At 34.7% G+C, this 26,794-nt stretch overlaps 1 protein-coding gene and 1 pseudogene across 1 annotated transcript; one reads left to right on the top strand and one right to left on the bottom strand.

The window, feature by feature from the left end:
• The first annotated feature begins 694 nt into the window (after positions 1–694).
• Positions 695–26,513, top strand: Rlip (Ral interacting protein). Its single transcript, XM_081993888.1, has 6 exons — positions 695–921; positions 991–1,117; positions 1,258–1,686; positions 1,742–1,919; positions 12,218–12,529; positions 12,579–26,513. The coding sequence occupies exons 1-6, from the start codon at positions 840–842 to the stop codon at positions 13,329–13,331; spliced, it is 1,881 nt and encodes a 626-aa protein (XP_081850014.1). The 5' UTR covers positions 695–839; the 3' UTR covers positions 13,332–26,513.
• On the bottom strand, positions 15,346–16,309 carry LOC145738861 (uncharacterized; annotated as a pseudogene).
• Positions 26,514–26,794: the final 281 nt, after the last annotated feature.

The raw sequence follows: 26,794 nt of genomic DNA on the forward strand, positions 1-26,794 counted from the left end.
ATCAGATTACTATACCATTTATACCCTTGCATAAATTAATAAATAATATTTTTTTAAAATTTCGGTTTCCGGTAATTTTCCGGAAAAAATTGGAAAATCTAAAAATTCAAAAATAATTAGTTTTTTAATTAATTGTACAACAATCCAATAGGTTTGTTTCTGCAGCATTCCCAATCCGATTGGTCGCCTGAACGCGATAAACGCATAGAGCATGCGTCAACAATCGGAACTTAATCACGGATTACTGCAGAAACAAACCTAATATCAATTCAAATAAAGTTTAATGTACTTTTAATCTTTTACTCCTGTTTGCATCATCTTACATAACAAGCCGAGCTTAATTTAAGTCTGGGTCAGACTGTGACAGTACAGGTGTAAAAAGTCACACTCTAAACCACACTTAACTTAAACTATGCTTAAAGTACGACGGTGCAAATGGCGGTAAATAACCAAGTGATTATTCTGGGACCTGATGATCTGAGAAACTGAAGATTTGAAACTTAATTAAAAGAGTATCAAAATATAACCATGCCATGACTATTAGCTGGCATTAGGGCATATTCATGTATTTAAATTTAAATTCTACCATTGTTACCTAAAAAAACATTCCTAAAACAACGGCAAATGTCAAAAAATATTAAACGTCATCAGTCATTAAACAATGACAGATGACAAGACCTAAGCCTAAGCTTGAAAGTGTCAAAAAGTCCGTAAATAAAATTATAAACAAAAAATCAGCAAAGAAACATTTAATTACTGTCACTAGTCCCATATGAAATGTACTTAATTGATTTAAAAATTTGTTTCCTGTTTAATTAAAGTCGCTTTTCGTAAATGAAATGGATTTTGACAGTCCAGAAGTAATGAAAGATTTTCCCGGCTTATACATGTCTGAAAAGCGCAAAGGGAGTGATAATGACTGTAAGTGTTAATAAAATCCTTTAGATAAGATTTTATCTTTTATTTACAATGAACTTTATTTTATCTAAGATAATGACGAAACCGAAAAAGCCTCCAAAAAGGATATGATTATTGGTAAGAGGAAGGACAAAAAAGACAAGAAGGATAAAGACAAGGGCTATGCTGCACTTGAAGGTGAAAGTTCCGATGAAGCAAGGTAAGCTTTTTTATGTTGTATTAAATGTTTTTTATCATTAAACCAACCACTTGACTACATACCTCATCAGCCACCATCCTCCCAAGTCAAAATTTAATAAACTTTCTATCGAATGGACCTTAAATTTGAGCTTATTTCAGTCCATGTAAAACAAAAAAATCCAAAGCTTTTATATTCACCAAATCAAAAGACAAGGAACATTCAAAGGATAAAGGAGAATGCAGTTCAAAAACGAGAACTAAGAAAAAAGGCAAACTGGGATTTGGTAATAAGTTCAGTGCAGATGGCAATACTCAAAGTATAGCAGATGCATTGCCAATTTTTGGTGCTGACTTAGCTAGTGCATGTCAAAGAGGCAAATGTCATGATGGTGTTCATATCCCTCTTCCAGTTCGGGAATGCATTGATTTTGTTGAGCAGGAAGGTCTTAATTTTGAGTATGTGTATAAAACAAGTGGAAATAAAACCAAGGTACAGCAAATCAGGAAAATGTATAACAACCGACAAACTGTTACACTTTCTGACTATGATGTACCAACTGTAACCAGTGTTTTAAAAGCTTTTTTAAGGTATGTGTTTTTTAGTTGTTTAATCTTTTATATTAGGTTAGTGACTATTTTGTAGAGATTTACCAGAACCAATTTTTACAAATGATTTGCTGATCAGATTTGAGGAGGCAGGTGCCATTTTAAACTATCATACCAGAGAGAAGCACCTCAGATCTTTGATACACATGCTTCCTTTGGAGAATAGAGTGTTGCTCAGTTATCTGATAATGCACTTTCACAATGTTGTTCAAAGGGTAAGTATTTGTTTTAAAGTTAAACATAAATTGCACATTGAATTGTTACAATATGCAAACTTACATTCTGGTCATTGCCCAAAATGTCTCTGATATAATTAGATATGCCCTAACCTTTAAATATTTTAGTTGGAATAAAATATTTAAAAAGTGTCAGAACTTACTTCAAAACTCTCCTATTTATACAGTGTGACCCATTTAGAATGGAAACACCCCTATAAAATTTTAGGTTATTAACCGATTTCAATGATTTTTTTTTTAAATAATTAGGAATGAAATGTCTATTACGGGAGAAAATTTTAAATATTTATTTCAGTTTTCAGGTCATATTACGATACTTTTTCTTGATAGAAAATGGAGAATTTTTATTAGCGATTTTTTTATTGAAAAAATTACTACGCCACTGGATCTATAGTGCTTTCAAATAGCTGTGACCAAAATTTCATGAAAATCCATTCATTAATAACAAAGTTATGACAAATTAAAATTCAAAAATCCTCTAAGCTAACGGTCACAAAAGAACACCCTGCATCAACTGTTGCCATAGAAATGGTGTTACTATTTACTTGTTTATTATTAATTAATTGATTAATTTCTAAAAAAAAAAAAAAATCAACCAAAAAAAAAAAAATTTTGGTCACAGGTATTTGAAAGCACTATAGATCCAGTGGCGTAGTAATTTTTTCAATAAAAAAATCGCTAATAAAAATTCTCCATTTTCTATCAAGAAAAAGTATCGTAATATGACCTGAAAACTGAAATAAATATTTAAAATTTTCTCCCGTAATAGACATTTCATTCCTAATTATTTCAAAAAAAAATCATTGAAATCGGTTAACAACCTAAAATTTTATAGGGGTGTTTCCATTCTAAATGGGTCACACTGTATAAATTTTTAATAATAATAATAATGGTATTTATTTAGCATGTAGCTATAAAAATAAACACAATGACAAATCATGCAAATATAAACATTAAAATATGTGTAAAAATAAAATGGACAAATGTGGACCAGTTTTAAAACAAGTAACAAATTAAAAGTAAAAACATTATACAAAAACAAGCTAAAGCACTTAAATTACAACATGTTGTCTTAGGGCTCTTTTAAAATTGTTCAAATTATCACAGTTTTTTATTACATTGGGTAACATTAAAATCTTGAAGGCCTTTGTACAATACTGAATTGAACATATGTGTTGTTCTACAATTTCCACTCAAAACAAAATCAGAACAGTTTCTTGTGCTGTAACTGTGGACTTCGTTAAAAGACTTGATCCACTTGCATATATAGGGTGGTAACAGTCCATTTTTTAATTTAAACACAAACACGTGAACGGCAAACAATCATTTTTTGGACAAGTAATATGCTTAAAGTCGTGGACATTGTTACAATGGGAGTATACCTGTTGCATTGCAATATGCACCTCATTGCTCGATTTTGCACAATCTGGATCTGATCTATCTTAAAATCAGGTAGACTGTACAAAAGAGCAGAACAAAACTTGAGATGAGGGGCCGCAATACCAGTTATACAATAACAATCAATCAATCAATCAATCAACATTTATTGGTGAAGCACATGCCAAACAGCAATTTCACAAGTCAAGTACAAATCATTAATACAATTTCACAAATTTAAAATTAGAGATAAAACATAATTTTCAATACTGTCACGATCTAACTGGTCACTGGTGAGAACATACCTCAACCAATTTCAACTTTCGAATCTTCGGGACTGCGTTGAATCTCAAGAGCCTCTGGTCCGAGATGGAAATACGTGTCAACCCAATGTTGTGGTGGACAGCCCTATCAGGGAGTTATCACAAGGGAGTTAGCGTCAGGAATTCCAGCAGCGTCTTATTGGTTGTATTGTCATGACCGGATACAACAACAAAACTTATCGTATTGATGACAAAACTTATCGTATTGCGTCAACATAACTTGACACACAACTTGACGGGAGCCGAGTTGGGATCACCCCCGCGGCAGGTCACCACGGCTCAGTGTGTCTATTCCTACCGCGGCCACGATCACAAACCGACTCAACTGTGGTCGCGGTCTGACGTCCCGTGGCTGGTTTTTCATCATCAGCGTTTCCAGTCTCCTGTGCCTGTTGCTTTTAGCTTTTGCTGATTTCCGTTTTCATTTCCAGTGGCGTGTATTAGTTTTTACCGAGTCTGATCTAAAGCCTTGTTCACTCTTCATTTTGTAGTGGCTTCCTTTTGGCTTCTTCGCGTAGTAATTCCCGTCAGTGTTAAACGCAATAAAAAACGTATTACTACCTACTGCTATTTTAACATTCACGTTATAATCATAAAATCCCTCGTAAAATATATAGGCATATTGATAATAGCCTTAGTTAAGTTATGCACTAAAGAAAAAAATAAATCCCTTTGTTTTTCTTAAATATAATATAAACCTATATTATAAATTGTCCATTTGCCTGTCACTGGTTTTGTTTTAATACATTGTAAAGGCTTACTGCGATTCTTCGAAAACTTGTAATATGCTTATCAAACGCTGCTTGCCCATATTATATCATGTGAAAACAGTTAACGTCCTAATATTGAAACTTTGTAATCTTTCTCTTACGTGCCCCGTTTGACTTTTATAAAGTCTTCAAGTTACATTTTGCAACCGTTTATTTATTACATTTAGCAACTCATATAATTTTTGAAATTGTAAACCCGTGGAATTTAACGCCCCATATTTTGACTACGGTACTTAATTACCGAATATGCTCGTAGTGTATTTTTTTTCCCAATATACTTTTTCTTTCATTTGCCCCTTATTAATTTTTTTTATATTTATTTTGTTTTTTACATACCATTATGTAATTATTAATCTTCGCGCGCGCTTTTTATTAATTATTCTCGTATGCTGGATTGTGCAAGTTAGAAATGAAATAACGATGATATTTATTCATCAGCAGTTTATATGATCATACCGCGATGACTTAAATAACAAAGTGATCGTCATCCGCTTGCAGCATAGGAGAAGAATTAATTGTAGATACATGTATCATTTTTTCCTTTTTCCCTTACTAAGGAAAATCACTTGCGTACTTTAGTACACTCTATTTGGGCTAATACTGTTTCGCCTTGGGACAGTGAGCGTAATTCTTTATTTTCTTTTAATTCGAGCGTAAAAATTTTTGATTCTGTAGAGCTTTTATTTTCGCCCATCTTAGTCATTTCAATTCTTTCTTTTTCTTTTATAGGCGATTTCGGATTTCCACGGCGTCTGCTTTTCCTGCAGTTTACTACGTATTTTATGAGTTTATGTGCTATAATAATTATGAAAAGAATGAGGCACGTACAAGAAGTATAAAAGAATACATCATGTACATATTGAGAGGATGTTTCCTCTTTTTGGTCTGCTCTCGCGGCAGCTACTAAGGTTGACGCTATTACTACCTTATTTTACCTTGGTGGCTGATCGTTTAGCCTCGTGTTACACGTACCCCTCGACGTACCCTCGTCCGAGCCGAACTTAGTCTGACAGTTTATTTAAGATAAAAATAATTTAGCTATACTAAAAAGTTGATCAAATCTATTCATTCATTGAAATGTGAGTGTAATGTGCTTTGAGGAAACGTAAAAATACAAGAAATAATCGATTTAAAGTGAATAATAAATACAACCAATAAGAAAACTTCCAAAGTAACGCATAACCGATTGCTGTCAGTATTAGGAATCTTCGATACATGAAAGTTTAGACAAATGTAGTTGTTTTTCAATTTTCATCTGATTAAAAGAGACAAGAAACGAGCTTTTTGTAAACATGTTTGTATTAGTCTTTCTTTTTCTTGTTTTCAACTTTAACATTGGGTTTGTTCTTATAAAATTCTTTTACGGCCCTTATTTACACATACGGCAAACAGAATTGCTATGTGCCATTTAAAATAAATGTACTTCTACCAATACAGACATATCTGTATTATTTAAACACACTGCGACATCATCAAAATAATTATACATCATCCCGTTGCACGGGGTAAATTCATCCCAATCTAGGGGTACTTTCATCCCATTTTAGGGGTAATGTGCACCTAACACTCATAAGTACACAACGTAATAGCTGAAGTCGCTATAAGAACACAAATCATTGTTGTGCATGTTTACATCACCGCAACATAATAAGAAACCTTTATTTCGTTTTAACAGGTCGCTTGTAAGAACAAACTCTATGTGTCACTTTTATTATACAAAACTAAGCTACGTTATCAGGTGTTTATACCAGTTCGATTATTTCTTTTGTTTCATATTCGCTACTTTTCTTAACAAACAAACAAAAAATTGAACGCATTTTTGGTTTTAATTTTTACTTTAAACTAGAACTTTTAAAGTTCGATCCTTCTTATTTCAAAGATCTTATTTGAGTCACTAGCCCATGTCCGCCAACGGGTAAACAGGTCATTGTTGCGGATACGGTTGCTCGGCAACCGCTTATACAGTGCAGGTAAAAAGTTTAAATTTTCGCATTTTTGTTCGTGTTTTACGACGAAAGGGCTCAAGTTAGAGATTCGAAAAAAATACAGAAAACTAGTCCGTGATAGGTACTACAACTTTTATTATCACGATTTTTCAATCAAATCAACCGTACAGGCGCAAAAAAATCAAAACCGTTTTCCCATGTTAATCTCCTATGTCCAGGGTGCTCTTGGACACCTGGTATACATACACAAGGCATACAATGATTAATAACAGTCTGGTCTCTATAGACAATTGTCTTCCAACTCTCGAAATGTAGCCTTCTTTGAAAATTTTCGAGTTATATAATCAGAGTGAACAGATACTTTATTTGACTTATGCACCTAATCCTGGTGCCATTCATAATTACATCGAGCTGCACCAAGGAGACGTTTCTCAACCTACTTTTTCTCCCAAACAGACAACACTTTGACTTGAGTGGATTGACACTAAGCATATTTTTACATAACCATTTAAATATATTTTCCAAATCGTTGTTTACGTTCGTCTGCATAAGATTCAAGTTACTCCCAGATATGTAAATCATTGTATCATCTGCGAACAGGTCGATGCAACACCGATCCACAGCCCCAACGATGCCATTGACATAAAGCAAGAACAGCAATGGCCCCAAGACCCTGTGGTACTCCATGCTGAACACACAACGGTTCAGACATGCTATTCTTATACTTTACTCTTTGATGTCTGTTAGACAAATAAGACTCGAACCATCCCAGAACCGTACCGCTCAAGCCCATGCATAGCAATTTTTTTATTAAAATTTGGCAGTCAACTGTCTCGAAGGCTCTCTTAAAATCGAGGAACACCGCCAACACAAAGTTACCAACATCTCTTTTAAAAATATCACATAAATTAACTACAACAGTTTCACAAGAAGGACGTTCACGAAAGCCCGATTGGTTCTCCACAACAATGCTATTCCTGTCACAATGATCTTGTAACTGAATTTTTACTGCTGTTTCCAACATTTTTTCATAAACCTCTACGGTGTTTATTGGTCTAAATTCATGACACTGAGTTGTATTTGTGACCTTAGCAACAGGAACAACCGTTGATTCTTTCCACCGCTCAGGAAATTTTCCATTTGACAGAGACGTATTTACAATATTAAGCAGACGATCACAGGCTACATCACATACATCACACAAGACTTTCTTTGAGATTCCCCCCACACCTGCTACATTTTTCATATCCTTTAATATGCTTTTAATATCAGCAATGATTAAACATTTAAACTTTGAGCTACGATAGAATCAATACTATCTAAGAAATATTTATTGAATTCATTGGCCATTGCAGATTCGTGTGAAATGTTCCGATTTTCAAACCTAATTTCATCTGGATCAGTAGAGCGCTTACCAGGCAATAACAGCTTCAATTTTTTCCACATTTCATAAGGGTTTTGTCTGTTGTCATCAATGATTTCTTTAAAGAACCGTTCTTTTTCAATTTTGATTTGTGTAACGACATAATTCCTAACTCTTTTATATTCACTACAGACGACATCATTCCGTTGAGAAACAGCACGATCGTACAAATTGTCCCTAATCTTCATATTTTCTCTAACGTCATCTGTTATCCAGGCTTTATTAAAGTGATTATGCTTAATTGCTCTTTTAGTCACAGGTCATATGCAATTTACAAAATACTCTACATCACCCACAAAACTATCCGCTAAAACATTTACGTCTCCACTATTTCTATTCCACTCAACATGAAGCAAATAATCCTGCAACCTCTCCATGCTATAATTTCTCATTGATCTATTATGCACTATTATATCTGAGTTATCCACGGATCTCCCATCAATGCAAAATGACAGAAGATTGTGGTCACTAATTTTTGGCGTGAGCTGCACATTGACCGAAAGACTACTGTCATTAGTGATCACATAATCAATAAGAGTTTCGCTTCGCTCAGTGACTCGCGTGGGTGCATCAACAACCTGGGAGAACCCATTCATGTAAACTTTAGACAATACTTATCTCCATAGAAACAAGGCTTCGATATGTCAAAATTAAAATCTCCCATGATTATATTAACACCCCCAAACTCTGACACGCGTTCCAGGTATTCCTCAAAGTATGCAACAAAACGTGCATCTTCCTTCTGAGGTGGATGATACAACACAGTACACAGGTAATTTACTCTAAACAAACAAAACTCTACAGACAACAACCACACAAAATTATCAACACATTGGACTGTTCTCACCCCATACCTAACATCGGCTCTGACGAGAACGAGCACTCCTCCAGTTCTCCTATTTCCAGTTACACACTGTTCCAGACAATAGCCGTCTACCTTCAATTCAGCATGTTCAACATCATCAGACACATGAGTTTCTGATAAAAACACTAGGCTAGGTTTCCAATCACTTATCAATATCAGTATGTCATCCTTATTATTTAAAAAACCCTGACAGTTAAAATATAAAATGCACGAATTCATTGACAAATGGAATTTATTTTTTCTAGTTTTTTTTCTATACGTTTATATGTTTAATTCATGTTTTGTTTTTTTATTAGACGCTATAAAATTTACACACTTACTACAGTTACTTAGCAGTTTGCAGTTCTTCACATCATGGTTACCAGAGTATTTGGCGCAAGTCAATTGATCAGTACAGTCTTTTTGAATGTGACCATATTTATTACAGTTGTAACAACGTATAATACCGTAATTACTATAAACATTGCACTTACTCCATCCTATATTCATTTTTTGCTTATTCATCATCGAGTTATAGTGTTTCAAAAATTTCCAAAATTAAACTAAATCTTCCATTAGCCACATTTGTTCTTCTCAAAATTTTCAGTTTAAAGCTTTTGCTGTTTGCTTCTAAATCATTTTGTTTTATTATTTTATTGACAATATCCACATCTGAAACACAATATTTATTTTTATATTAATAGATTTTCTTTTTACTGGTTGGGAAACAAAATAGTGAAAAACAAAATTTAAAGAATATAAATGAGTAACTTCTCTCAACAAAATTATACTCAACAGTTTAGGTATTTTTGCCAACACAAGCACCACAATTTTATAAAAAGTGTTCTTAAAGTGCTGATCAATTAATGGTGGATCCACCTGTCACTGTCTTTTAAGTCAACATAAATCAGTGAATGAAATCCAACATAGCCTCAACTTTCCACCAAGCCTTGGAGCTGATGGAAGTTGATTTCATGTTGGAAGTTGGAATTTTGACCAATGACACTGTACGCTTTTTTGAGGTTATGTATTAGCCTTTCCGGCATTTGTTGTGGTCCTCCATTAAAGAAAATAGAAAAGGCAGAATCCTGATTCTAGTGATAAGTTTTTTTATGGGCATAGACTAAATGATAAGTATAGACAAACAGTGATAATGGAACTAAAAATTAATTTAAGTAAGCAGCGTGAGATGGCACCACTAAACGCATATTCGCGTAATTTTAAAGCCAGACCCAGCAATTCGGATCTTTTGACTGTTGGAAAACATCAGTTTTAATGCGGCGTTGTCTAGTTGACAAATCACATTTTTTTGTTTTCTTTCTAGGCAAAAAATAACAGATTTTGTGTGTGTTTTCTTTAATTATTATTGTGTTTCATTTCGTTGTATTTTTAGTTTATTTTTGATATTGATCAACGGTTATTTTATACTTAATACATTATGAATTCCATGTTTAATCTTAAAACAGTAACGTGACCATTTGTATCTTAAAATGAGTCACGAGATTTAGAGTTTAAAACTAAAAAACGGTCACGTAATCTTTAAAATTCAATTTAATTATTGAAAAAAAGTCACGTGACCCGTCAAATAATATTTTGTCATTTACAGTCACGTGATCTTCAGGGTTTCGTTTTGGCATTAAATAAGAGTCACGTGACCTTTAAAAATATATTTTATTTTCGAAAATCGTCACGTGACCATTTGCACATCATAAGGAGTCAGGTGACTGTTCAAATAATACTTTGACATCTAAAACAGTCATGTGACCTTTAGGATTTCGTTTTGACGTTAAAATAATTGAAAATTTACCATTAAAAACAATACCATTTACATTGTAAAGAGGGTCACGTGTCTTTAAAAATATTGGTTTAAACTGAAAAACGATTACGTGATCGTTCAAATGACATTTTGACATTTAAAACTGTCATGTGCAATTATAAATTCCATTTTTAATCTTAAAAGAGTGACGTGACCTTCAGGATCTGTTTTGACGTTAAAAAGTCACGCGATTTGAAAAAGAATTCTAAACATAAAAACTGTCACGTGACCTTCAGGATTCTATTTTCACGTTAAAAGAGAGTCCTGTGACTTATAAAATAAATAGAATCTTTATTATCGATACCTCAAACCAGAAATTCTTATCTTGTTTAGTTTTCAAACTACGAGTAATTTAACTCAAATTTATTTGAAAAAATCAAGCTTTCTTACGCAGTTCAGATGGGATAGCAAAAGAAAGCGGATTATAGGAAATACTGCAAAAGTTGGCAACTATGTCTGCAATGACGAGCTGTATTAGAGCCATCTCTTAGAGTCTACCTAAAGGAAGTCCTTGAAGCGTAAACGGCTTCCTTTTTGGATGCCACTTTAATTACATTGCGCTGGTTGTCTGTACTTATCATTTAGTCTATGGTATGGGCTTTGTTCATTGTTCTCACTTCTCATTATTAAAACGTGGAGAGGGTCACCGTGACTATTAATGACTTTGAAACAGGAGAGCTGTACCAAATAGATTTGTTTCCTGTAGAAGCAGAACAGATTTTTAAGAAAAGTTAATTAAATAGATTTGAAAATCTTCCTGGGAATACCTTATCACCACTCCTAAATAATTATTAATTTTTACATGGCGCTGGCGTGTTTTATTAATTTTAATAATAGTTTTATTATTAATTATTAAATTTGTATCCTCATCAGAAGAGCTTGAATCTTCATCAAAAAATGTATTTGATCATTGATAATAATATGAATTATTATCGTCATTGATAAAAACGGAATCCTATTGCTGCTAACCTCTCTATAAACCTTTGAAAATTCGTTAAACTAATTATAAGATTGGATTCAAACTAAACACCTACAAGTTCATAAATCATAACAGTAAAGCCATTTATTTTATCAAATTTTATGCCTCAAATAAATTGATGAAACCACACACAACAACCAAACCAAGTGAATTCAATGTTTAGGTGGTAATAATTACAGGTTATTCCTACTTGTTTTTCTGGTATTTTTGATATTTTTATTTTGATTGATTTCATAATCATCCTGAATACTGTGTTTATGTATTGAATTCTGCAGCTCTCACTTTTTCGTTTTTGTTTGTTGGTAGTTGGCATTACGCAAAACGGCAAGTTTAATCAAATAAGTTGGATGAAAATAGAACCTGTTCTATTCCGTAAAAAATTTGACATAAAATTTTGTTTTACACTGATATAGTTCGTTCTTGAAGCAGCTTCATGAATAAATTCATGAATATCTATGACATCAAAACGCGGTGTAAAACCTGCTTAAAAAACAACCACAAATGTAAATACTAGTTCTTTAAATTAAGGTCAGTTCTGTCAGTAGTGTCATCGATCACAAAAACCCGTTTTTCAACAAACTTTATGAACTTAAGATGTACGAACACCCTGTATCTCGAGAACAAAGCACTTGCGGACACATGTTGAACTTTTTGCTTGATTTTGCCAGAAGAATCTCCCCTAGGCTTTTGTCACAAAAACTCTGAAACACCCTGTATAGCCCGCGTTACACAGACAATACGGTATTTTACATAAAAGCATTTGCTTTAAAAACATGCGCTGATACATAATATTTTGCAGGATCAAGTAAATAAAATGAACAAACAGAATTTGGCACAAGCCGTCAATCATACCTTGCACGTGTCTTCAAGACTATTGCAAGCTCTAATAACACACCGTATCGATCTTTATCCCGAACTGCAAATTGTTAAATATGTCCACCCACTGGATGCTGCAAGTTCTTATCCAGATGATCCAGTTCTAATTGAGAGAGAACTCGCTAAGTTGGAGTCGGCTTTAAATGTGATTCATTGGGAAATGCAGCAAGGGTTCTGTTCCAGTTGGCGACAAGATCAATTGTGGGATGTCCAAAGAGTTCAAACGGATTTGAAGGTAATTGTTTTAATTAATCTGATTGCAATCACAACTTTGTACTTTTTAGAGAAAACTTAAAAAGGAAATTAATCAACCTCAACAAGCAGCTGTAGCGGAAGACACTGACGGAAATGAAGAACAGTCAAGTGACTTACAGGACGCTGAAGATGATGCAGCTGAAGTGGGTGAAGAAGAGCAAGAGATTGCGCCTAGTGGAGTAGAGCCAATTGAAAAAGAGAAAGAAGAACATTTATATGATGAACCTGAACACGTCCAGACTGACAGCGATAAGAATAGTTATGAAACAGACGAAGATGGTTCTGATATAGGTGGCGCTGCACTTGTTGCTGATAGAGACTATGTCTCCCCGTTGATGGATCGAACCATAGTACCTTTTTACACAAGTGAAGATTCAAAAAGCTTGCAAGAAAAATCAATTGCTCCAATCAACTACAATGTTGATTATTATTATGAAGAACGCTTATCAAAATGGACCTACTACAACAACAAAATCATCTGCCTTCATTTTAAAAACCAGTTAATGATGGAATTTATTCAACGCTTGGAGACGAGTATCGCCCAAGAAAACAAAATAATCGACGAGTATAAAAGAAAGATTGAAGAACTGGCACCTCATAAAAAGCACAAGGAAAAGAAAACAATTCCACCGAACTTTGAAGATTTGAAGCGTCTATTGCAGTGGGAAAATCACATGCTGGAAATCAAAAAATTAGAATTAGTGAGAAAAATTGTTGAATCGGAGGAACAATGCATACAGCTTAAATCCGAAATAATGGGACTTACGAGCTTAGGTGAGTAAGGATTGTTATTGGTTATGAATTATTTATTGTCTATCATAGAAACATGTTAAACTGGTTTTTAACAAAATAGTTACTTAAATGTGACTGAGTCAGAAGAGCCTATTACCAATTAACTGATTTATGAGTACAAACTCATTAATAGTGGGAATTTAAAGAATTTCATTTATTTTGTACATACACACAGGGTATTTCATTACCCTTACATAACTGAAATAGTCAATAGAATTAAATTTTACTGCGAAGGACTGAAAGTGGTTTGGTTAATGACCGAATATTTTTATTTGAATTTTATATACATTCTGTTTTTCATTTGTGTTTGTCGGCAACAAAGAAAAAAGCAAAAGAATTCTAGTGATTGTCTAAATCAGCAGATCGTAACTTAGTTTCAATCATTTCATAACGCACGTGCAAAAGTTTAACATTTTAAAAGTTGATTATTCAGAAAAATTGTAACGTCAAACAATTCATTAATGATAATATTCATATTACCATTGATGGGTTGCTTAATACATTTTCCGAAACTCGTATAATATTACAGAGGTGTGACAATTACTCAAAAAAGTAATTGTGTCATCTTCCTAGTAGAATTTAATTTAAAGTTCCAATTTAAAATGTATGCATTAAAACGAGCTGTTCCGTCTTACATTTCAATATTACATTCTAGTAATTAAAAATGTAAGGGGAGGTTTAGAATGTCCAACGGTTAATAACACTAGTGGTATTTTTCATAATTAGTTTTTTTCCAATAATGGGCACAAAGCACCAGATAACATCAAAAACACATACTTTTCCCAAAAAAAGTAAGAACACTAAGATCACTCCCCCCATTCTCCATCTACCGTCATCCGTCGCTTGTCATTCATGACATTTATACAATACATCATATACCTTCTTATACAGGATAAATGCTTATAACTCGACCATCCTGACTAAATAGCGACCTCGCTAGTCTCCAACTAACCTAAAACTCCACATACAACCTTACAAACTAAGCAATTCTTAACTTACCCTAAAGCTGAATTCATAATTTGAAATCCGCAAGAAGTAAGAAGTAAGCAGTAAGCCGAATTACAAATAAACAATATACTTGAAGCACTTTCATTCATAGTTTGACAAATAAGCGCAAGCCGCATGAACCGCAAGCAGTAAGCAGCAAAAATGAATCATTTTCATTTCTTACCTTGCTTCTTACTGCTTCGTGCTGCCTGTTTCACCCATTCGTGGGTTTTCGAATTGTCATTTGTCAAGTATCCGATCTTTCCTGGTTTATTTTTCTGGTTTTCACTTTGATTACTTGCAGCTGCTATGATAAAATAGTCATCGACAAAATCCATTTTCCGTAAAATTCAGCAAACATTCAATGAATAGAATAGAAATAAAAAGTTCTAACCAAATTTATATTGTAAACAAAAAAATAAACTGTCAAATAATCTGTAGTCTATCAGTTTACTAACGTCGAAGCGTCAAACTATGAATTGAAACATTTGCGGAAGGCTACTTCTTACTCCTACTGCTTGCTGCTTACTTCTTACTTCTTGCGGAATTAGAACTATGAATCCAGCCTAACTGCAGCACAAATTTCCAATTTATTTGCTATCAACCTTATCCGTTAACAATGAACTAACCCATTAATTAATTGAGGAGCAGACTTTCTAGATGCATTTTTTGTAATGTTGGTAAATAAAGAAAAACTGATACGCGTTTGGAAAGAAATTGTCTAACAAATTAATATACTCAAAAATTTGATTAACAATCATGCAAATATTACACCTACATGCGACAAATCTAGTATTGATTATATCCCAAAAAACTAAAAAGACTGTTGGACAAACTGCATTTAGATTGTCTCCCTGGGACAAAATGCATTTTGGTTGTTTACTTAAAGCGCCATGCCTGACTTGGTAGTAAGCAACTAAAAAGAATTAAGCAGATTATAAAAATAGCATATTATTTTCAAATACAAAATAATATCTAAAAATGAAATAAAAAAATAATGACATTTTAGACACTGTCCTAAATGTCGCCGCCATCGCTATCATTGCAATAGCATAACATGTCAGTTTCTTCGGTAACGTCGTCATCGTCAATATCATCTTGGGTATCTTGATTATCATTTCGCTGACGATTGTCAGTGAGAATTGGCTGTAGCCATGTTAGCTCAGGGTCGTTGACCCAATTTTCTCCTGACAGTTCCACTAATAGTTTCGAGAGGCTCAGAAGTTTTTTCGGTTTAATTTCCTTATGAAGTGCTACCGCAGGTAACTGTATAGTTGCAAGCTTCTTTCCGCGTTTTAATAACGTTTGATATTGTTTGGTGGGATCGTCATTTCTGTAAAGCAATTCAGTCTTAAGCAAAATATCGGTGTTATTTTGTGACCTCTTAATAATTTTCTCTTTCTCTTCAATTTTCTTTAAGGATTGAAAGGCAGTTTTTATATCGTAAACAACCCAGTCCCTACCAAGTTGCCTAACAACTCCCTTCTTGGAGTAATTCTCATAGTATTGTGTAGGTGTTTTTATTGTACTGTAGGATCGTGCAACTTTTTCAATTTTGCCCGAAAACACGGTCCGCTGGCAAATAAGAATGTCCGCGTACCGGAAATGTAAGTACCACAGATCTAATGCTTTACGGGGCATCTCTCTGCATCCATAGCATAAGCATATGCATCACATGTGAATTTTTATTCTGTCCTGCACATCCATCCACGAATAATCTTAACTGTCTGATATCTGGTCCAAATTCTGCTTTATTAAGAAAATCACGTAACGCAGAACTTGTTTCTGCAGATCCTCTTTTTGCCTGATGTTCCATCCAGGTGTAGAATACTGGATTTTTAATATCCACGTTAGTGACACAAAAACAATAAAAAGACAGCTGCTGTGCATAAAATGCATCTTGAATCGGCACCTTTGGTAAGACTTGAACCTGTTGAAGGTCAAAACAGTACGAAACACTCTGTTCTGGCTTCTCCTTCATAAGCTTGAAAAATTGTTTGGCCCGTACTTTATGTACATGTAAAGATGTTTTTAAATTGTCTATTTCATTTTTGTCTTTGGAAATACTAATTTCTTTTTTTGGGTTTGGGTCCTAACACAAAAGCCACATACGTCAGTGGCAGGGCTCTCAAACGCAATATTAAAATTATTATTAAATATTCTACTAAAGTACTTGTAGTTATGATATATGATCCCCTGTCAAAATCACATCCATTATTTTGGATAATTTTGTACAAAAAACAGGAAAATCGAAGCACACGAATCACAAAACACTTCAGTTACAGGTGCAACGACAACCAAATAGCAGTTAGTCCACGGCACAAGGACAAACTTCTGTTAGTTTGTCTACCACCAATGGACATACAGCGTATAGAAAGTCCAGGACATTTTCATCATTTAATTTGCATGGAACAAAATTCATTTAGTACGTCTTGTCTGCTACAAAACTGTAGCTCTGTGTATGTAGTTTGCAATGCCATCTTTGGTTAAAAATGTGAAAAAATGGACAAAATGCATCTAGAAATTCTGCTCCTCAATTCTAAGTCAATCACAAAGAAAGACAGACCTAAAGCCAATTAGCCTAAATCAACTAAACCGCACAAAGTTTCTCACCACGCATTTTCACTACTTAACTAATTAACTCTACAACATGTGAGTTTCCTTAAAACTAATTACATCGTAATTACAGGGAATAAAACCAAAACACTGGACACAAAAGCTTTAAAAAATAGAACAAAATTTAAATCCATCTAATGTGGCAAAACAGCCCATAATTTCAAATGTCCAGCATCAAAGATCCCTTGATAAGGTCTTTGAGTCAATTGAAACCCCTCTACATCTGTTATAAGATATCTATCGTTTCCTAACACTTTCTTAATAACGTAAGGAACTTGGGCAATAATTTTTTGTTTACACCTGGCGTCACATCAACGTTAGGAACAACTACATAATCTCCTAGCTGTAAAGTTTTACATTTGCTATGATGTTTGTCATAATATTCTTTGTTATAATTCTGAGAGTTAATAATATTCTCACTAGCTTTTTCTCGGTTTTTTAATAAATTTAGATCTTCGTTTTTACTATGAAAGTTAGCTAAGTAAATCTTTAAATCGTCACCCACAACTCCGGTCTGATTTCTTCCAAATAATAATTTTGAAGGCGTCTCTTTAGTGGATTTATTTACGAGCAAGTATTGAAAAGTAAGGTCTCCTATTTTTTTTCCATAGAAAATCAAATTTATTTACAACTTTGCGTACATCGTTAGAAAGATTGAACATTTTGCTATTTTTTTACATAGTTGCCTTGTCGTTCAATCACTTTTCGCATCCTGGTAACCAGCTTTTTAATGCCGGCGTCGTAGAACTCTCCCGCCGCGCCGCGAAGCCAACTGACTACTGCTTTTTTGCACTTCCTCATCTGCCTTAAATTTCCGGCCTCCAAGGTGTTTTTTGAGAGCGGGGAACAAGTGGTAGTCGCTGGGGGCAACGTCCGGACTCTAAGGAGGGTGGTTGATAATATCCCAGCCGAATCCATTAAGTAGGGTGGTCGTTTGGTGTGACACATGTGGACGCGCATTGTCATGATGCAAACACACTCCTTTGGTGAGCCTACCCCTTCTTTTGTTTTGAATGGCTCGCCGAAGTTTCTTGAGAGTCTCGCAGTAGCTTTCTGAGTTGATTGTTGTTCCTTTCGGCATGAAATCCACCAACAGAACCCCCCACCTGGAGGACACCTTGTGGTAACCGAGGACCTCCGACACAATATTCTGCACAGAGAAGTAGCCACACTCTTCATTAAGACCTTCCCTTATTTCATAAAGAGTTATTCTCCGGTTATTGCGCACCATCTCGTCGATTCGAGCAGCCGTTGATTCCGGTAAACTCGGCCGCCCCGACCGCGGCTCATCGTGGACATTTTCGCGGCCTTCAGAAAACTCCCGGCACCACTTCCGCACGTTTTTTATGTCCATGCACTTCTCACCACATACTTCCACTAACTGGCGGTGAATGTCTATCGGAGAAACCTTTTTTGCGTTCAAAAATCGAATGACTGAGCGCAGTTCGCATCTCGCGGGCGAGCTCAGCGGGAGCTCCATCTTAAGCGACTGCTACGCAGGGACTGGCCGTCCCAAAGTATTGCGCATGATTTTACACTGTGGTGGGGAAACCGAGGAATGTAGCGCTGTTGTCAAATTTCGCCTAGCAACTCACGTCCCAAAATGGCATCGTTGGAGACCTTACTTTTCGATACGCCCTCGTACAGTGTTATTCAGTGCAAACTCTACATCTGGTAATACAACATTCCAGCGATCAGGTGTTTCAGTTAATTTAGCTACCATTAGCACAATTACCCTATTAAACCTCTCCACCTGACCATTGGCTCTAAGTATACCAACAGCTATCATAACATGAGTAATATTGTAGTTTGTCAAAAATTCAGAAAATGCTGCTGAACTAAAAGCAGTGCCTCTCAATTGATCAATTTGATCTTCAATCAAAGGAATTGGAAAGTTGTCACTCAGGGTTAGCTTATTTAAAGTGCGATAATCCACACACAATCTAAAATCATTGGTTTTCTTTTTTATCAACACAATGGGAGAACTGTACTCAGATTCACTTTTTTTTGATAATTTCATTATTCAACATAGTATTTATCAATTCCTGGACAGCATTCTTTTCATCAAATGACAGTCTATGTGGCTTAAAATAAAATGGTGTATGATTTGGTTGAACTCTAATTTTCATACTATATTTGGGAACTGGCTGTTCTGGTCTGGTAGGGAGATGATAATAATCATTAAAAACATCAACTAACAATGCCCTTTCTAAAGGAGATAAGCAATTATTAATTTTTAGGTCAATTTCATTAGGGTCAACATAATTAATATTCAAAATTTTACTAAAACCTACAAGTGAAATTTGGTCCAAAATTGACTGAATTTCAGCTGGTGTAATTATAACATCTCGCCCCTTAAAAGACACACAAATAGATTCATTTGAAATAAAATCACGACTCAATAAACAATCAAATGAAGTAGTGTCATTAGAAGTCACATAAAATAAGACATTGACGGAAATGCTTTCAAACAAAACTTGAAACTCTATTGTGCCCAATATTTCTAGCTTTACCCCATTTATACCCCTAAGTTCAGTACAAGTTAAATCAATTGGATTTAAACTAAAATTTTTAACTTTACATTGCCGTATAAGAGAAACAGGACTACCAGAATCAATAATACTATTTACTAAAAATAGTTCACACTCACCCTGTCTCAATTTCAAAGGCACAATGTATCCTGGGGTAAAGGAAGCTCCTTGTATCACAGCTACGTTTCCTTTAGGGCAGTTCAACTTCTGATGACCCATGGCACCACAATTGTAGCAGGATCCTTTCTGGCGTGATGGTTTTGAACACTGATGTGATAGGTGTCCCCATTCACTACAATTATAGCATCTGACCCTAGCCAAATTGGTGCTGGCTGTTGCCTCAGCTGATGTTGGCCTTGTCTGTCTAAATGGTAGTGTTGACTGCTGAAGAAATCTGTCATTTTGTCCCATCCACCACTTGGGATTGGTTGGCTAGAAGTTACAGTTGAAGGTCTACGTAAGGCTCGTCGTGCTTGTTCAGTCTTTTCAAAGTTGATGATGTCCTGATACAAATGATCTTCAGGCATGTGAACTTTAGACATTACAAAATGATACAATTCACGAGACCAAAGGCCAATAGCTACTTGCTCTTTCGTTTCAGCAAATGTTAGCTCAAGATCTTTACACAAAGCTATTTTCTCACAAAAATAAGAATGAATACTTTCCTTTGGGCCTTGTACCCGATTTTGCAATTTTTGCCAACACTCTGTTTTACTTAACCTCAAAGTAAAGGTTGAAGTAAATGCTTGTTTGAACTGGGACCATGTTCTCAATTCACTCAACTTTCCCTGAAGCCAATAGTGTGCTGCACCACACAGATTACTACTAGCTACTTCAAAAGTATACTCATCAGGCCATCTATGGATTTTGGCTGACGTTTCCAAGTGGTCCAACCACTGTTTTGCTGCTACAGGGCCCTTCTCTCCACTAAATTTGTCAATTGTCTTCGAGTAATCAGTAACAACATGTAAACTCGACTGTTGTGCTATATTACTATTACACTGATAATTTTGCTGTTGCAATTGCATAATTCTTAGCATCTCAGTATTTTGCTGCATAAGGGCTGTAAATTAATGGTTGTCATAAATTGACCAATATCCGGTTGTGAGTGATGTGTGCTATGTCCTCCAGTAGGTGTTTCAGTAGGAGGCAGTTGCTGCTGCATATTTGCTGATCAACAAAACCGACTATCATTTTTCTTTGATGCATCAGTAAACCCAAATTGTGTGTCTGTTTAAATTTTTGCGTTTGGATATAAAAGGCCTGTCTAATATCACAATCTTGTTTTTTTAAGTTCAGATTTAGCCTATTTAAAGGAACCATTTGACTTTTGAAATCTATATTAAAGCAAGGTAGAATGTTACTTTGAAAAATTTTTTGTGCATAAGGGATCATATCTGCCAGTACAGGAATGGGAGTGGTTCTAGATCTGGAAAGACCTAATATATATCTGGTTCTAAGGGACTTCAATAAAATGTAAAGGCGATGGCCATTTATAGGTATAATTTTTGAAATACTATTAGTAGCTAACATTTTTCTTCTAATTCATAAGGAAAGTTCCGAAGCCTCACTCAACAGAAGCTCCGTGGGGGTGGATCTCATACATCCCAAACATATCCTTAATCCCTCAAACTGGATTGTATCCAATTTTTTAAGAACTTTCTTTGTGGGGTTATCATAGCAGTAAGATGCGAAATCTAAAGTGTGACTTAACCAGGACATGAAATATTGTTAGCAGGGTTTGAGGATCTGCACCCCACCAAACCCTACTCACCTCCCTCAACACATTCAACTCCTGTTTTGCTCTACTAACTACCATCTCAATGTGCGGATCCCACTTCAAATTCTTTTGGAATATAACCCCCAAATATCTAACCCGATCCCTAAATGCAATCACCACATCCCCAATTTTAATATTAGGCGTCGTATCTTTTCTCCTCCCTTTAGTGAAGTGTATAGCTTCACACTTCTGAATGGACAAATGTAATTTCCTGCCCTCAAGCCACTGAACTATCCGATCGAGAGATGATTATATATCTTTTATCATTTGGTCAGTATTAGATCCCTCACATATCAACATCAAGTCATCCGCATAACCTACCAACCGAGTGTTGCTCAACTACAGCCTAAACAGATCCACCAGGTAAACCACCGGCTGACGTAGCCACTGGGCCAAAAAATGTTGAATCGTTTTTCCTTGTAAAAAGTGATCTATTTTGAAGAATTTTAATTACAGTATTGTTGAGCTGAGAGGGGACTTTTAACTTATTTAAGACTTCGTAGAAGTATACATTTCAAGCCTAGAAAAACAGTAATAATTGTTTCCTGTTTTGAAAAAGCTAACTCCACACATGAACTTAGGAAGGCTATATTATTTTGGATACCCATACCCTTGCGAAAACCAGTTTGAAAATGCGAAAAATCATTATCATGTTCCAGGAACCATTCAAGTCTATTTTTAATCATAATCTCTAATGTCTTCAGATAACATGATGACAGTACAATCGGCCTATAAGATTCTGGCAATTCTCTATTTTTATTGGGTTATAAGATGCTTATTATATTGTACTGTTCCCATGAAGATGGTATTTCAAGTTCATCTTTCTATATTTTGAATGATGAACGATTGATATGATACATCGTCCATTCCTGGAGCCGTAATTTTTTTGTTCTGTAAGCTGTTATCAAGTTCCTGAATGAAGAAATCATCAACATCGTTTCTATTATAATTAACCAAACTGAAATCAGGTCTGATATCACATACACCCATGTTTTCCAGTATTATAAGTTTTATATCATCTGAAATATTTGATTTCCTTTGAGTGTTTGTTATTTTTACTAGAGAATTTTTTGATTTTATTCCATATATAAGTTATACTCGAATCCCAATTTAAAGATTCACAAAAGAGAATGATCGCTTGTGCCGCACTCTGATAGAGTGGACCACTCAGCATGTATTACCAATTCGCTACTAACTATTGAAAGATCAACTACACTTTTGACATGGTGAGGATTCTGAAACAGAGTGGGCGCGCCATCATTCAGAATAATTAACTCGTTTTTAAAGACAAAATCATGTTTTACCACCCTTATTTGGTGTTACTTCATCCCACATTGGGTGATGACAATTAAGATCGCCGACAAGGATCATGGGCGTTCCCAAATTTAAAATTTCCTCCAACAATTCATTAGTTATTATTGCTGCTATAGATATTAGTTAGATAAACATTTTTAATTTTGATGTATCCATTATTGTATTTTTTAATGAAATCAAAGAGTACATAATCCTTGATAAGCACCTCCCTATCCTGGCGTATAATGTGAAAAGTCTTCAGAAAGAAACCCCGTTCCTGCTTCAACCAAGTCTCATTGATAAAAAATAAATCAGGTCTGTGCTTATGAATCAGATTAATAAGATCAATTCTATTTTTCTGTATACTTCTAATATTCCACTGCATAATAGATAAGTTATTGTTATGAGTCATTTTTGGATCATCATAATCCCTGTATATCTCCTTATTAAGTTCACTTAAAATTGATATTTACAGTTATACCTCTCGGTGTTTCTAAAAATTTGTCCAATAAAATATTAATATCTTCCTGTGCATGCGAATAACCTGACCTCTGGTCGTTGTGTTCATAATTATTAAGGGCACTATGGGACATCTGCTTATGGTATTGGTTTTGCTGGGAATTATAATTATCATAAATTGGTGTTCTATCTGTAGAAGTAGAGGGGAGGTGATTAGTATCAGAAACTTGATAAGAATTGTTTTTTTCGGGTCGAGAGTTAGGGAAAAACAAAGCCTCTTTGTGGGCCTGTCGGTCATAACAACCTGATTGTTGAATCCCTCTTTTCTTCAAGGGTTCACTTAACTGTTTGAGAATATGAACGTTTCTTAGGGCTACTTCTTAGGGGTCTGTGTAGTTGTTTGGGGAAAGTCAGAGGGGTTGTAAAAGAAATCGTTTGGTGTGCGATAAGTCTTTTTACAGGCATTTGAGGCGTCATGATAGGTTAAATTTTCATAGGCCATTAATATCTTGATTTTCTGTTGTCTAATATATTCTGTTAGTACTTCTGTGGTTCTCCTGACAAAAGTGACATATGAAGTGGGATTATTGTCTACTCCCTCAATAAGAATCACGTGATTTTTTGAATTTTTTTCACCACAATTGAAGCATTTTTCTCGATCTTTACAGTTTTTAAGAGGCAAGACTAACATTGGGTAACTGGCGACAGGTAAGGGTAGTCCAAAAAATTCTATTTCCCTTGGATCCCTATAGATCCTTTAAAAGTGAATAAACAAGTTCCCGTAGGGACATACTCTATACTGTCATTTTTGATAACTTAACTTAACTCCTACTTAATCTTTTGATACTAATTATATTACTTTTGCAATTACAAGCTAACATTCAGCCAACACAATTCTTCTTCAGAGAAGTCTAACCAAGCTTTTAGATGTAGTAAAGTTAAGTGGGATAAAAATCTTATACCCTTTTTGTATAAGCAATGTATTTTTCAAAAGAGCATTAGCTGAAGTAAATGTGTAGAACTCTATACACAATCCATTTAAAATTTTATTCCTAATTTTCTCAACATCATTCAATTTCAAGTTAAATATGTCACGAGCGATTTTAAGGTGGGAGAACCGGTCTATGTTTGTAATTGTTTGAGATTCCACATGCACATAAAAAGGACCACAGTACGTTCTTTCTGTTGAGATTCTGACTGAGCCTCCTAATCTTTAAAAGTTTGCGAGGGGGGGTGGCCCTTCCCTACTCCCGTATCGCCCATGGAGGAGAGTATTCACCCCAAAATCAAAAGCACAATTTAATGAGATTAGCTATGAAAATTAATGTGAAAAATTAAAATCAAGCAGATTTGAAAAAAAATAAGCAGAAAATGTACCCAAGTCTTGGATAAAATTACTAATAATAACCGGTTAGTACAACAATGAGCCACGATAAGGCACGAAAGCGATTTGTTGCGACGCCGGGGAAGGTCCTCACGGCACTGGTCACATGACTTTACTTTCAATTGAAATAGCATCCTTACAGTCACATCACCCTATTTAGGGTCAAAATATGTTGTTCTGAAAGTCACACGTGATTGTTTTCAACTATCAAATTAACCTCCAAAGATCACATGACTATTTTCAAGAATTAAATTGAATCTGGAAGGTCACATGACTTTACTTACAATTGAAATATCATCCTTGCAGTCACATCAGCCTATTTAAGGTCAAAATGTGTTGTTCTGAAAGTCACGTGATTGTTTTCAACTATCAAATTCACCTACAAAAGTCACGTGACTATTTCAAACGTCGAATGGAATCTTGAAGGTCCCGTCACTCTACTAACGGTTACAATAGCATCCTTGCCGTCACGTGACCATATTTAAGGTCGAAATGTTGTTCTGAAGGTCAAGTAACAATTGTTACGATTAAAAGGATTGTCTGAAAGTCACGTGATTATTTTCAACTGTCAAATTCACCTACGAAGGTCACGTGACTATTTCAAGCGTCGAATAGAATCTTGAAGGTCACGTCACTCTACTAACGGTTACAATAGCATCCTTGCCGTCACGTGACCTTATTTAAAGTCAAAATGTTCTTCTGAGGGTCAAGTAACCATTGTTACGATTGAAAGGATTGTCTGAAAGTCATGTAATTGTTATCAACTGTCAAATTTACCTACAAAGGTCAAGTGACTATTTCAAGCGTCGAATGGAATCTTAAAGGTCACGTGACTTTTCTAACGGTTACAATAGCATCCTTGCAGTCACGTGACCATATTTAAGGTCAAAATGTTGTTCTGAAGGTCAAGTAACCATTGTTACGATTGTCTGAAAGTCATGTGATTAGTTTTAACTCTCAAATTTACCTACAAAGATCACGTGACTATTTTCAAGCATCGAACAGAATCTGGAAGGTCATATGACTCTACTTCCAATTGAAATGGCATCCTTGCAGTGACGTCACCCTATTTAAGGTCAAAATGTGTTGTTCTGAAAGTCACGTGATTGTTTTCAACTATTAAATTCACCTACAAAGGTGACAAAGGTCACGTGACTATTTGAAGCGTCGAATGGAATCTTGAAGGTCACGTGACCCTTCTACGGTTACAATAACATCCTTACAGTCACGTAACTATATTTAAGGTTCAAAATGTTGTTTTGAAGGCCACGTAACCCATTTTTAGGATTGAAAGAATTGTCTGAAAGTCCTGTGATTATTTTCAACTACCAAATTTGCCTACAAAGATCACGTGACTATTTTTACTTGTTTATTTATGCAAATTTTTAACTTGAACAATTTATTTATTTTTTAACTTATTAAAGTATTGGTGAAGAACGTTACATTGAATAGGCACTTCTGGCTCTGGCACAGAAATTTAAAGTGGACTACAATGTCCACATTTAAAAAAAAATCTACCTAATTTACATTTCACATATTTTGTGGTTTATACATAACAAGAATTCCTGTATTCCTTGTTGAGATTAAACCTTAAAAGTAATATTTATTGCAAATATTGATTGTAAAAAAACCACTTAGAAAATGTGTTTCTGAAAGGTCCTTTAATAGTGTTTACTTCCTGTTGATCTAATTTTAACTTTATTTTAACCGATATTTATTGTAATCAAATTTAACTCCTACGAAGTTCAGAGAATGTTGTAATTTAACATTTTTAACTGTTGTTTTTATTAACTTGACTGTTAGTTGATTTTTGTTAATTACAGTTATTATGTATTTATGTAAGTTCAAGATTTAAATGTTTTTTTTTTAATGCTAAACGCTTATGAAACAGAACGCTTGCAGATTTAAAAAACGGATTTACTTGTTAGTATAATAGTTATATGAATCAAGTGCCAATTGTAGTATTTTAAAATTTACATTGTTAAGTATTGTAAAAAGTTGTGTTTCTAATCAGTCAAATGATATAATAAAATTCGCTTTTATTGTCGTTATTTTAATTGTTTTATCTATTGTTATCGGCGGTATGTGTATCTGTCAATAAAGAATTAAATTACAACTTCAACCGAGTATTTATCTGTTTCCTTTCTTAGAATCGATCATGTTAAGTCGGTATATTATGTCACGTTAACGGGTAGCTCAGAGGAAGGAAACCACAGGTGTACAGGTAATCCGCTTTTATTAAAGATACAACTACAATGGTCTTACCCCCAGATTGCCAAGAAGGCGAGGATCATGATGTACGGTGTATCAGCGGGAATGGTTACTGAGGTTCGCGAAGGGCACACGCTTACCGGGGGTGAATAGAACCCTAGACTAGTGTCCCAGGGCATTCACCACGCCGAA

This window comes from Ips typographus, linkage group LG16 (genome assembly GCF_016097725.1).
Source record: "Ips typographus isolate SLU linkage group LG16, UJ_Ityp_2.0, whole genome shotgun sequence".
NCBI classification, from domain to species: domain Eukaryota; kingdom Metazoa; phylum Arthropoda; class Insecta; order Coleoptera; family Curculionidae; genus Ips; species Ips typographus.